Below are 13,807 nucleotides of genomic sequence, written 5' to 3' on the forward strand. Positions count from 1 at the left end.
TTCCACTTCTGCTTCATTAGCTTTGAGAGTTATAAAACTTTAAATTTTACGTAAAACTTACATTCTAAGATGTTAGTTTATAATATTTTTTTAAATGAAACTTTGTTTTAGGAGTTCAAGGAAGAATGGGTCTAAAAGGAGAAAAAGGAGATACCGGTGTGCAAGGTTCCCCAGGTCTTGATGGGTCTGAAGGAATACCTGGTCTACCAGGTATGGAATACATATATTGAAAATTACTGTATCACATGGAGGGTAGAAATAATATTACCTCAATGCTAGCACATAAACTTGGCTTTCGCAGCAGCGCTACATTCTCTCTATTAACGCTGAAGCTTTTCTGAGAATTCTGAAACTGAGCAATTTCAAAAGCTGCTATTTGAAAGTCATAGCAGCTACCACCAAATGAATCTTGTTTTCCTTCCAAATATAGACCATTATTTGGGGTAATAAACAGAAATTAATATTAAATCCTGAATAACTTAAAATCCAAAAGCTGATGAGGCCAATGAATACAAATTGGTATTTATGCAAACAAAGAGAAGTTTGAATTCCCAATATTATGAAAAAAAAATTCTAAAATAGGAACATTACAACTGTGTACAAAAATATTTCAGAAGCTTTTTTTTTTAATTTTGAATTGATGCTATTTCCCTTTCAAAGCCTGCATGTTTGGCTTATATTTTGAAAGTTACCCAGACTTTAGTGAAAAACAGACTTAAAAAGAACCTGCATAAATTATAATCCTACCTAAGCCATTTCTCAAAGTTTTGCTCTGCCTTTACCATAACATCATACATAATGATACATGTTTACCTTTGTGTGAGACAATGCATCTGTTTTTACAAATTAATGCTAATAAAACAGCTTTACTTCTATTTATGCTTTTTTTATTATTTTTTGAAATAACTTATTTCTAGAAAACCATGTGACACTATAATTAGATACATAAAAATGGTGACAATTAGAAATAATTTTAAACTTGTAATCAAAGTGGCTCTTCTCATGATGGCAGTTATCCATGCTATATGTCATTATAACATTGCTGCTATATTCTGTCATTAACATCCTTTGTAGTCACTGCAGTGTAGCCATCACAGGAAAAATTGCAAATGCTCACCTACTCCCTAACTTTTTATGGAAGAAAATAAGACCTCACCTTCCTGAATGTTCAGGCATTCCTAGTACCCTGGTAGTTGAACATCTGGACATTCTAGATGGGACTAGATCTTGCAGTCATTAAACTGAATGCTGCTTTAGCTAAATTAAGCTAAAGATAAGTGAGTGGGGGAAAAGTGCCTAAGCCATATAAGAAAAAACACTTGAGTATGCTAGTGATGAGAAGTGCATAATGGATAAGTAATAATGTGATTGTGGCATGGCCACAGACGGAACTCAGGGGGACAATGAAAGGAGAATCCAGTGTGTAAATACAAATTCATGATCTTGATCACAATTTGCAAAGGTATATTTCAGTTGCCGCCCCTAAGTGCTGTGGTCACAAACCTTAATTTTAATGTTGATACATAAGATGCTCGTTATCTCCTTGACTTTCTGACAATAATAATGATAATTTTATCTGTGTGTGGGACAAGAGGAAGAATTATCCTTTGGCTGCATGGTGATCTATAAAATAAGGTACCATGACTAGTTGTGCGGGAGAGGATTCTGTATTCATGACGGCTCTACCAGCCAGCCAGTGTCCAAAGCAAACATGTGAAGATGACACTTATTTCTTCATCTTGCAGGTGTCAAAGGATTTATGGGTCTTCCAGGGTTTCCTGGAGGACAAGGACTCCCAGGTGCACCAGGGAATAAAGGGGACATGGGAATTCCAGGTCATTTTCTATCAACTCTCGTTACAAATTCATAGAGCTGTATAGCATCATTTGCACAGATCTGAGCAGTTACTGTAAGCACACTATACAATACTTAAACTGGGATTTATTCTTTGCAGTAACTATAGGCTTCTTACCACTCCAGCATTTGCTTTACTTGCAGAATGCAGTTCTCCCTCTCTCTAAATGAAATATAACTTCTTCAATTTATATATTGTTACATGTAAGAACCTCTTCTCAATGTTTTTAGAAATAAAATCATGCCTGTGTAAATTACTTTATCTTTAATGAAGAATGAATATGTGCATATAGTAGTTCACAAAACACGAGGTGTGGTATGCAGTTATGATCCTTGTAAGAATGGTATCAGTATCTGTATTTTTCCAGGTCCAAAAGGACAGAAAGGATCTCCAGGCTTTCCAGGACCATCAGGTGACCCTGGTCCACCGGGCTATGGTGGCTTTGCAGGTGACAGAGGAGATCCTGGGTACCCATCTCCTGGGCCTCCAGGGGAACCTGGCCCAAAGGTATAAAGGCAATGGAAACATTGTCATATTAGGCAGTAAGCAGAGCCTTTGAGAGCTTGCAGAAGTAGATGATTTTTTAATGATAAGAAATACAAAGATCCTATTGTGTCATTACTCAGGAGAAATTTTTGAGTTCATTATAATTCATTTCTTGCTTGGTGCAAGAATTTCTTATTTGTAAAGATGGAATATCTTGGAAATAACTTTGTTTTTGTAAAAGTTGCTAATCCATTAAGAACGAGGACTTACACTTAAAAAGTCAGCAGTAGGAATATTTGTACATTAAAAAGTACAGAAAAACATAATCTTAGCAAATTCGAGAGTTTTGTAATCTAAAATTGTACTGTTGGTTTTTGACAGTCTAGTAATATTATTACTCAACATATATTATGTTCAGTAATATATATTGCTAAGAAAAAAACAGTATCTTTTAAGTTAGGTCAATTGGATACAATTTTGCTCCACATATTCTGGGTATTGAACAACTGGGAGTCTTTTTAATAAGAGATTATCTGAAATACGTGGTTCAGACTGTAAACTGTACTATAACTCCTGGGATCTGTCTAAATTATCTGTTTATTTTCTGTATCAGCTAGGTGGCCGCAATGAATTTACTGTCATGAAAGTCAGTAGCAATTCAAGGAAAAATATGCATTTCAGTAATTTGTATAGTTGCATATTATGGACCTGTAAGGAATGTAAGTTTGGATCAAAAGAGGAACTCTTAGAATAAAATTGAAGGGACATTTGGGCGCAGGTGAAAACATCTGGAGACTGAAGTTGGTTTGTACAGATTAAATAATGAATATTTTTCTTAGCTATGTCTAAAAGATCAGTGGTATTATAAGAAGATTTCATATTAGTCTACTTTGATTTTTTGTATGAAAATCAAATGAACCATGATTACACTTACATAATCTTTAAAATGATGTATGATTTTTCTATTGTTCAAACATGGAATGTAATGTATTTAATGTAATGTGATTCTTACCTGTTTGTGTGCAACTGCTGTTTCTCAGGGAGATCCAGGCCTCCCAGGAGTTTTGGGCAGCAAAGGAGAAAAAGGATCCCAAGGTCATCCAGGACATAAAGGAGTACCAGGACCACATGGGACCAGAGGGGAAACTGGAGGTGCAGGAGTCCCAGGTATGTTTTGGTTTGGAGTGGTGAGATGTTGACACACTTCTAGAAGAAGATAATTTCTCAATAAACTACACAGGGTGGCTGTGAGGTGGCACGTTTATGTTCAACTGCTGTGAACCTAAACAGCTCCTTTGTAGTCAGTGTGGCCAGGCTAGCTTATGTCATCTAGAGATCTTTCGCAGCTGTCCGAAGCAGAAATGAAGCAAAGTTCTCAGGCTGAGTCTGGATCCAGTGATGATGCCTTTTCTCTTCTCCCACACTCTTCTTACAGGGAAGCCTGGACCTCCTGGACATATTGGTGTTAAAGGACGGCAGGGTCACCCAGGACAACAGGGTGTTGCAGGCCCTCATGGTATGGTATATACCATCTCTCCCAAGTCACTGCCCCCGGTTTATTATTTTCTTTGTAATGAGGCAATTGATGTTCTTCTGAGCTTTTTAGAGTTTAACTGATGCAGTTGCAGTCTCTGTTTATGTTAGTTCTCTGGTTCCTGCTAAGGTCTTTAACAGCCTTTTTTCATTGTTACCAGTTCAGCTGAGGCAAGAGGTTTTAATTTTGTTTCACTATCGTAAAGCTTTTTGCCTTTTTTTTTTTTTTCTCCATCCAGAGGTCTCAAGGTGTGATTCCACACAATTGTAAGAAAGGCTTGTTCTACCTCCTAAAAGAGAATAATAAATTAAGATGTAGCTAGATGAGGAGGAGAAGAAAATGAATTAGAGTGGAAAGAGGGGACAGAGTTGCAGTTGTTTGTTAAAGCAACAGAAAAGATCAAACCATTCAAAAATACGTAAGGGGAGTGTGTAAATATGCAGCAACAGAGAGGTATGCAATGCAGCCTTTATTAAAGTGAGTGCCAGTCATTGTCTTCAATAAGAGCATTGAGTGCCCTTATATTCAGAGATCCTCATCAAAGTTATGATGATGTAGTTTTGCAGAATTTAGTGAACTTGCACTGACTTATCAGCAGAGTTAGCAAAGATCAGAATCTACTCCCTGTTTAGAGAAACCTTGAATTTGTAATAAAGCCAGGGAGAGGAATGATATTGTGGTCCGTTATAATTCACAGGTCCTGTTGGAGACCCTGGAAAAAATGGGCTTGTTGGTGAAAAAGGTACTCAAGGACAGGATGGTATGCCTGGTCCCCCAGGAGTAAAGGGAGAGCCAGGTAATGCCAGTGAAATATTTTCATTCTTTTTTACAATTGTTTTTTTCCCTAGTTATACTGACAAGGATTATTTGGAAGGATTAATAAGGAGCTTCTGTGGAGCCAAAGATAAATTTATAAGTAGATGGTTTTTCACTTTTACATAATTCACAGGTTTTTCTATAGAATTGTTGTACATGCTGTCAACTCAAATGCATATGTCACTGCTCTTTTATACGTGTGATTTGTCATAACTTCCCCTAAAAATGTTAATGTCTGCAAGAGCCGAAGTATTGCTGTTAACAGTTATGTGTTTAATCTCAAAGAGATGAAAAGAACCAAAATCCTTTTAAAGGAGTCTCCTCTCTTACGTGGAAATAAGATAAAAGGAATCACAATGTTTACTTGTATAAATAGCGAAGGTTTCCATGACCTGGCCCTTGAGTTGCAAAATCTTTCATTTAAATGTCACTCCTGATGTCATCAAGGTCCACAGATAGATTTACTCCTCCACTGAATTCTGACAGAAAGGGTTTTCATATTTTACAGTGAAAATGTTTATTTGCATATTAGTATAAAGAGAATACTGAGAAGGCATTCATAGTATTTAGTAGGTCATTCATGTGAAGTTCGAAGTAATCACTGTTAACATATTTTCTGCTTAGGTATTTACATTTCTTCCTTTATTTTTCTTAGTATCTAACTTAAATGCAGATTTTTCTTCTGTGTTTTTTTTCCTCTGAAAAAAGACAAAGCTTATTATTGTAGAATGTACCTCAAATATGATTGATCATGATATGATTGAGTTCCTACTATAAAGAAAATCGTAAAAATTTAATTTTTATTTCTGGATAGAAGAAATGGAAATAACCAATAAATTGTATTTTATATATAACTAAAATCTACATTTTGATTCAGTGAATTCTGAAGAAATTTATGAAATATTAGACAACTATGATGTTTTCTAACAATTATTCAGGACTTGGAGTATAACATGACCTAATATTTTATAGGAGCAGCAGGGAGAGGAATCCCTGGCCTTCGAGGTATTCCTGGTCGTAGAGGTGAGTTGTCTTTTTCAGAAAGCAAAAGCTTAATTTTTAAGTACCAGAATGGTCATCTTCATCTTTAAGTCGCCTCCTGCTTTTGGGTACTTGAGATGGCACTAAGAGTGTCAGAGGAAATCAAGAGTGATTCTGTGCTTTTGATCAATGATTTGGTGCTATATATTAAATGTCAAGAGTTCTTGCTTCTCAAGTTAAGACTATTGTAAAAGGGGAAATGAAGAAGCTAACTTCTCTGGTTCTGTGAAGGCAATATACACAGTCTAGAGCTTTTGAAATTTTATTTTGATACATAATTTGATTAACAGAGTATGTTCTAATGAAAGCAGATGGTGGTGCTGAATACTAAGCATACTCTAAGCAAGCTACAGTGATTGCATTTTAATTTTGTTCATCTCTCTTTTTATACTGATGAACAATTGAGAGGACTTCCCAATTTTTTTGTTTTGCATTGTATTTATAGTACTGGTAGAAACACATTGATTGGCTTTACTTTAAAAAAAAAAAAATTCTCTCTTCATACCCTCCATATACAGATCATGCACCCTAAGATCAACCTTAGAAGAATACCCTTTTCAAGTAGTCTCTTTTTTTATTCTCATGTTGATGCTTTTAGCTGGAATTTAGTTTAAAAGCATTTGCCATTTCTGATGTGCAAAGAAGCATTTCTTGTACTCATGCATCAAGAAATATTCTCTGCTCTGGTCTTTCTACCCTCCTCTCAAACTTACTCCTTTGTATGAGCAATGTCTGAAGTGAAGTTTTTAAAAAAAATTTAAAAAGAGCAGTGTGTACTCTACCTTGCAGTAAGTCCTGTCTTCTCACAACTATTTTGCGTTACAGTAGCAAGGGGGCTTTGGGGATTTCTCCATACTAAAAGGCTGAATTCCACCTTTGCAGTATAGTAAATGCACGTATTCTGTGTAGTCACATCATCTTACCATCTTGACAGCTCTCCCCATACGTAATACTTACGCTTTGCAGGAATCAAAGGGAACATGGGACTGCCTGGTTTTCCTGGGCCAGCAGGTATGAAAGGTCATCAGGGTGATCAAGGACCCGTTGGACCTCCTGGCTTAGTGGGGTTACCTGGATTTCAAGGCGCAACAGGCGTGGCAATTACTGGCCCAAAAGGGAACAGAGGTATTGCTGGTGCAGATGGAAGACCAGGTGTGTTGTTATAACTTCTTATTTATCTGAAATGTTATACTGATAATTGAAAGCAGAATTCAGCCTGGCCAGAACGCAAGGTTGAAAGGGGTCTTCCCCTAAGAGATCTTCATAATTAAACAGGTAGTTTCTTTACCAGTTAATGCAATGTTACCATTGCAAACACCGTGATGGTCTATGCAGTATGATGTAAATTAAAATAACGCTAAGCTTTGCAGTCCACTGGATTGCATTATTTTGCTTTCTTCCCATGCAGTCTCTAGGGCAGCTGAGATTCAACTTTAAAGAAGACTTGAGATAACAGGCATAACTACAACTGGAGGATATTCAAAAAACTGTGGTGCTATAGAGTACTGCAAGAGCTCAGCTCTGATCTCAGATTAAATTAGCAGGCTAGGAAAAATGAGTTGATTTTTTAAAAAATGGGTATATTTCCTTGAGAATCACTGAGGTGGTAAACATGAGTACCATTACAGAGTTGTTGAATGCTGTACTGCATTGTATGTAATGTATGTGAAATGCTGTTGGCAGTAGTCTTTACTTACTCTGATGTTTCTGTGCAGGTGCTCCTGGTTTTCCAGGGCCTCCTGGTCTTCCCACTCCCAGCATGAAAGGAAGCAAAGGTGTTAGAGGGGCAGATGGCATACCAGGGCCAACAGGCCCAGCTGGTGACACTGGGCCTCCCGGTCCAAAAGTCAGTGAAAGGAATATTGCTTGTTTCTTACTCTATTGTTAATTTTGGTCTTACCATGAAAATAACACCCAGGATAAGTTAAACCAAAACAAAAACCCCACATCCTCCCAAAAAAACCTTGTAATGGAAGGAAGATATTAAAATGGATACGAAAAGCAGTTTTCATGGACTTAAGTGGACCAAAAAGAAATTATTGTGAATTTCTGGCATGTCATTTCCTTGGCCATTCTGTATTACAGAATAATGTTAAAAATGATACGACTATTTCTAACATGCTTACAGATGGAGCAGATAATTCTAGTTGTAGCATATTCTTTGAACATAATGCTTTAAATATTCTGAACAAAAAAGATGATGTACTTCATAGCATGCAGATGCTGCTTCTTGTTTATTATTGGTGTTATCTGATTTGCAGGGAGTAGAAGGTCGATCAGGTTATCCTGGTGCTAGAGGGGACCCTGGATTTCTTGGATTCCCAGGTGTAAAAGGTATTCATAGATTTAATATGTACACTTCTTGTGCCGAATACAATCATTTACATGTTTGTTATAATCGTATGTGTGTAATAGTACCAGGTCTGGTCCTAGACACATGAGGTTTTTCCATCAAGAGCAAGATGTAGGTCAGCTATAAATGAAAGGGTTTACAAAGAGAGCATTTTTGTTGAGTTAGATGCTATGGATATGTCCGAACTGATGTTAAAGTGAGGAAGGGGCTGAAACTTCAGTGGCCTCCATTCCAGGCAAATTCAAAAGAAGTTTGTCCTTAGTGACTATTAATGTATAAGGACTTTGGGACTGAGTCTGCCACACCACTGCTAGAAGACGAGACTTTTTGGCAACCTCTTAGCTGTAGAACTCAAGAGCATTTAATCATAATTGCAAGACAGAGCACTGGGTCCTCTGTTTGCCCTAAGAATAGCCCCAATTACAATCTAATTCACTAGTTTATCTGCAGACAAACTGTTAAATGTATTGGCTTCAGTAATTTCATATTCCTGAGGGTTAGTTGGATCAGTAGCTGGCTAAAAGTCCTGTTAATTTAGACATTTTTCTAGTGATTTAAATCTGATATAGGTCTGCGTTACTCCAATATTCTAATTTTTCATTTATATGATTTACAGTGACACAAAATTGTCATTACCTGTTTAACTTACTGGTTTGTGTTCCATGCTAATTATTGTGTATTTTAAACTTGTTCTAATTTGAAAAATCGCTGTACAGACAGTAATTATACTTTCTTAAGCAAAAAGCTCTCATTCCATGGCACGGTCAGTCAAATCTCCTGACTTGATGATAAAAATACATTTTTAATTTTTTTTTTTCCAGCAGAGCCATGGAGAGTAATCTGGATGTAAACTCATATTATGCATGGTGAAAAGAATTGCTTATTAAGTTTCAACAACTTGAGAAACTGTACAACCCTCTGAACAGCCATCAGTATAACTGACAATAGGATTTAAAGGGAGTTGAACTGCACAGCATCACTGAAGGCAGCACTTGACCTGCAAACTCAGTGACAAAAACACCTCAGATAAAAAGGACATAGTCTAAAGTTGAGATTTTAAGCTAGGTTTATGGGACCAGCCATAATATGAAGATAGGCATGGAAACATCATCTTACAAACTGACTGCACTTGGTCTATAAATTATACAGTAATAGCAGAGATGTAGAAGTCCACGCTCACATTTCAAATGAGTCTACAGGCTGTGACTCTTTGGGAACGTTGCATGGATAATGCAGGATTCTTAAATAAGCCTCTGAATCTTTGACAGTTGTTTTGACATTTTGAACCAGACAGATGTATCTCCAATCTTCTTTTTTAGGAGAAAAGGGTAATCGAGGACCCCCTGGACCACAGGGTGCAGAAGGGCCAAGGGGACCAAAGGGCCAGCGTGGTAACCAACTCTTCTCAATCTAATACCAGCTGACTTAAGTTAATTTGTTTGGTTTGTTTTGTAGTTTCTTTGGTTTCTTTTAATATAAAGCAATAGCTCTTCATTATATTTGTGCTGCTAGGTCCACCTGGAGTCCCTGGGAGAATATTCTCCGTCCCAGGAAGCAAGGGTCCTCCTGGACTGCCAGGAATCCCAGGAACACCAGGTGATCAAGGAATTCAAGGGATTCCTGGACTACAAGGTGGTTTATGTTTTTATCTCTGTACATGTTTGTGTGTGCTGCTTAGTGGAACATTTTGGTTTGGTGGGAAAACATGCTTCTGCATGGAAAATTGACATGTCTTTAAAAATACCTCTCCGTATTTAAAAATAGCTCTTTGCAACTTTCTTTAAAGTTGTTTTGCATTATTTATAGAATTACAAACAGTGACCAAGAAAATTATGGCCTGTGAATATATTTTTGAAATATTTCTGTTGTATGACACATGCTAAAAGAAACAGCTATTTGCTTTGGTTTCTGTAAACATTTCTTATGAGAATAATATTTTTCTGCAATATATTCAATATTTCCTTGTATTCTTCCTGACAGGAGATATGGTGACAGTAGCACTACAGACAGTCTCAAAACTTAGTAAATTCTTGGTGATGTTTTTATTCGAACACAGCTACATTTACATGGGGACTTTAACTTTATTCATTAACAGTTGTTAAAATCTAGAGTAACTACTGCTATATGATTCTGGTTGGTTGGTTTTGGTTTTTTTTTTTTTTCTTGATTACAATTTAGGACCTAAAGGAGTAAAAGGTCTACAAGGAAGTTTTGGTCACCCAGGTAAACCAGGACTGCCTGGTCCAAAAGGAGACAAGGGATTTCCAGGACAAAGAGGTACAGGGAAGCAGACATCTCTGTTTGACTGCTACTGCTGAACTGACAGACTGTATTCCTGATTTCTGTAAATCCTTCCTCTTGCTCGTATTGAGATTCTGTAACAATTACAGTAGCTTTAGGGCCATGAGCACATGTAAGCACATTCTTAGCTTTTAACAGATGCATGTTCACAACTGAAATAATAATTTACAAAAATATGCCTTGATGGTGCTCCTCTGTTATTAATAACATTTATTTATCCACTTGAAATCCCTAGGTATCAGTGAGCTTTATATGACATCAAAATAGAACTAAATATTTTTATTTAGTCACTATAAAATGTTTTTACTTTACGACCTTTTTGGTAAAGATGGCCACAGATCTTTAAAATACCTCACTATTCCATGAAACTATGCAATGTAAAGCTACCTGAGCTAGGTCTGAAGGAGTTAATACATCTAGCAACAAAAAGTACTAATTTTCAAGTTGTATCTTCTTACTGACAAGTTTTTTTGTTAGTTTTCAAGTGGTTTCATGAACTTAAATGAAGTAAAAATTCAAACAAAACGATAATATTTGCAGTCATATTTCTTTCCCCTCCACAGGAAGACCTGGACTGATTGGCTTTCCAGGTCTACAGGGATTACCTGGATTACCAGGTGCTATTACTGCTGGTCCAACCAGAAAAGGTTTTATCTTTACCCGGCATAGTCAATCAACAAAGATTCCTTCATGCCCACATGGGACATCACAGATCTATGTTGGCTATTCGCTGCTTTTTGTACAAGGAAATGAACGAGCACATGGACAAGATCTTGGTACTGTATTGCTAAAAATTTTCAGATAATTTTCTTTACAGTAATGCTGAGTTGTCATGAAACCAGTGTTCACCTTGGACACTTACTGTGAGTTTGGTTTCAAACATCAATCTCCAGAGTGGTCTGCTGCTCTTGAGTCAATTCAGGAATCATGGCTTGAAAGACACCTTTTTTTCCTGCACTCCTATATTCCCTTTTTGCTATCCCTAGATATTTTTGAGGAGGAATTCAGTTACTTATGGATAGATGTCTAGTATAAACATCACAACATCTGCACAGGGCTGACAGTAACAACACAGGATGAGAATCTTGCTTTTTTGGAGACCAAATGGGATGCTTTAGGGTGTCAAAAATGGCACCAGAATCTTTTGTTTAAGCAGCTGAATCCCTGCCACTATGTCAAGGACTGATACCATTCAAGAAGATGGTATTATTTTAACAGGTTGTGTTCTTAGCCCTTAGTTTTTATATACATATTTTGTATATACCATAAGCATTTTGCTTTTGGATAATTCCACTGTATGGACACTTCTCTCTTTGTAGTTACCAACTGTTTTAATTCTCACTATAGTGGATTGGATACCATCGTGTGTCTCTTCTGTTTGCTGCGCTAAGTTAAGGTCCTATCTGTCACAAACCTCTCTTCTTTTGTCTTTTAGGAACAGCTGGTAGCTGCTTGCAGAGATTTACCACCATGCCATTCTTATTCTGTAACACCAATGATGTTTGTAGTTTTGCTTCTCGCAATGACTATTCATACTGGCTGTCAACTGCAGCAGTAATGCCAGTAGACATGGCACCGATTTCTGGCAGGGCCCTAGAGCCCCATATAAGCAGGTAAGAGTATAAGAATTTTATTTCTTCTGGCCTGGAACCACAAAGACATCATACATTGTTTTGAATGGCAAATCTTAGGTAAAGACCTGCCAGTACAAGCACTGTTTTTAACCACCTGATTTTTGATTACTCACCTGAATATGTCAGATATTCAGTGATACTCTAAGAAAAGTTAGACTAAAGCTAGAGTCCCACCACAGGGCTTAATCTGCATAGCTGGCATAAGAAGATGGTACACAATCCTACTGATTGCAGTGATACTTTTTTTAAAAAAAAACCTGTTGTAAAGTATATTGGAGGCAGACTAAAATGAAATAAAGACAGCTTCATTATTTGGAATACAGAATCAAATTCTGCTTTCAATTATGTGTGATACATTTACTGTAAGTGGTGAAGAACACTGTAAATCGGGGCTGAAGGATCTCTGCTGTGAAACACCCTTATGTGCATGTGGCCCTTTCTAGTTGTTTTAGAACAGCTGAGAAGGATGGAGAGCATCTTAAGAGGAAAAGCTCTAAAAGCATGAAACACCAAGAATAACAAAATCAAAGATGGGAAGGCAAGCTTTGCACTCTTGTCTTCTAGCCTGCCCTACCCACTTGTTGCAGTCTAGTAGCTCAGCTTCATAGTTTCTTCAGTTAGGAATTAAAGTTTACTTTTTCTAATCTTAGCAAATAAAGGTACAGAACTTTGATCTAAACCATAACATAAAGTAGTGAGCACATGAAGAAGGTAGAATCTAGCTTGTTACTTCAGTAAAGGCAAAATTAGGAAGCTCAAATGTTCTGGGACTAACTCCCGTCTTATAACAATTTTTGTCTGGTATTACTAGTAGAGATTGCAAAACAAGGTATTTGGGTTACCTTCAATTTACTTATCTCCTCATTAAACAGCGAAAACCTGTGAGTTGTAACACTTACAGTAAGCCCTACCATTAGATAGCTACTATCCTAGAAGACACAATTTTTGTCTGCTCACATGTTTTCCCTCATATCTGCATTGAACATATGTGCATTTCTTCTTACAGGTGCGTTGTCTGTGAAGGAGCTGCAATGGTAATAGCAGTTCACAGCCAAACAACTGTAGTTCCTGCATGTCCAGAAGGCTGGATATCTCTCTGGAAGGGTTTTTCTTTTGTTATGGTAAGGATATAAAGACTTGAATTGTTAATTTTATGTCCCCTCACTTTCATTGGTGTTCTCATCTGCTCATAGCTCATTTGTTTCTTAATAATTGCTAAATTCTTTTTTTTTTCCTTTTCCCAGGAAGTAGACAATAATTCTCTTAACTCCTATTGAATGCCAGAAGCATAGGAACAACTATTTTGATCTGTCCTCAAAAGTAGTTGACAGGAGGAAAAGGGGAAAAGATAAAAGGAGAACCATAGGATTTTTAGGCTGATAAAAATAATTGTGTGCTCTCATTTTCATGTGTCGTGCTAAGATCTAGGAAATAGGTTTAGGGAGTGAGGTGGTTAAACCAGTCCTGAAGACAAAAACACAGAAATAACTGACCCAATTCCATGCTACGCAGTTCTTTTATAAATCAGATCCTGAGGCTGAAATCCACAGAAAGCTAAAATCAAAACAAATGCAGTACTCTGTCTACAAAAGATTGCCTCAGCAGTTTTGATGCCATAACAAGATACGAGTGAAGAAAGTTCATAATGTGCCTACAAAGTGAGAACTGATTATGGGAATAAGGGTGTATCTATACTAGGGGATATAGCACTTCATCTTTGTTATCCGTGCCTGTGGGATATCATAGGGATGCCAGCAAATGAGGGTAAAAGACAGAATTAAAACTCC

The 13,807-nt window shown here is 37.0% G+C and overlaps 1 protein-coding gene across 4 annotated transcripts in view; it reads left to right on the top strand.

The window, feature by feature from the left end:
• COL4A3 (collagen type IV alpha 3 chain) overlaps positions 1-13,807 on the top strand; it is a 66,434-nt gene that overhangs the window by 48,821 nt on the left and 3,806 nt on the right. For all 4 annotated transcript variants that reach the window (XM_054835734.1, XM_054835732.1, XM_054835733.1 and 1 more), the window contains 16 exons: positions 112-210; positions 1,746-1,835; positions 2,223-2,362; positions 3,382-3,508; positions 3,777-3,857; positions 4,573-4,671; positions 5,664-5,714; positions 6,699-6,884; positions 7,448-7,578; positions 7,994-8,066; positions 9,405-9,476; positions 9,598-9,717; positions 10,264-10,362; positions 10,950-11,162; positions 11,822-11,999; positions 13,027-13,141. In XM_054835734.1, the coding sequence (XP_054691709.1) occupies positions 112-210; positions 1,746-1,835; positions 2,223-2,362; positions 3,382-3,508; positions 3,777-3,857; positions 4,573-4,671; positions 5,664-5,714; positions 6,699-6,884; positions 7,448-7,578; positions 7,994-8,066; positions 9,405-9,476; positions 9,598-9,717; positions 10,264-10,362; positions 10,950-11,162; positions 11,822-11,999; positions 13,027-13,141 (1,874 nt within the window). The remainder of the gene's footprint in view (positions 1-111; positions 211-1,745; positions 1,836-2,222; positions 2,363-3,381; positions 3,509-3,776; positions 3,858-4,572; positions 4,672-5,663; positions 5,715-6,698; positions 6,885-7,447; positions 7,579-7,993; positions 8,067-9,404; positions 9,477-9,597; positions 9,718-10,263; positions 10,363-10,949; positions 11,163-11,821; positions 12,000-13,026; positions 13,142-13,807) is intronic.

Source organism: Grus americana, chromosome 9 (genome assembly GCF_028858705.1).
Source record: "Grus americana isolate bGruAme1 chromosome 9, bGruAme1.mat, whole genome shotgun sequence".
NCBI lineage: Eukaryota > Metazoa > Chordata > Aves > Gruiformes > Gruidae > Grus > Grus americana.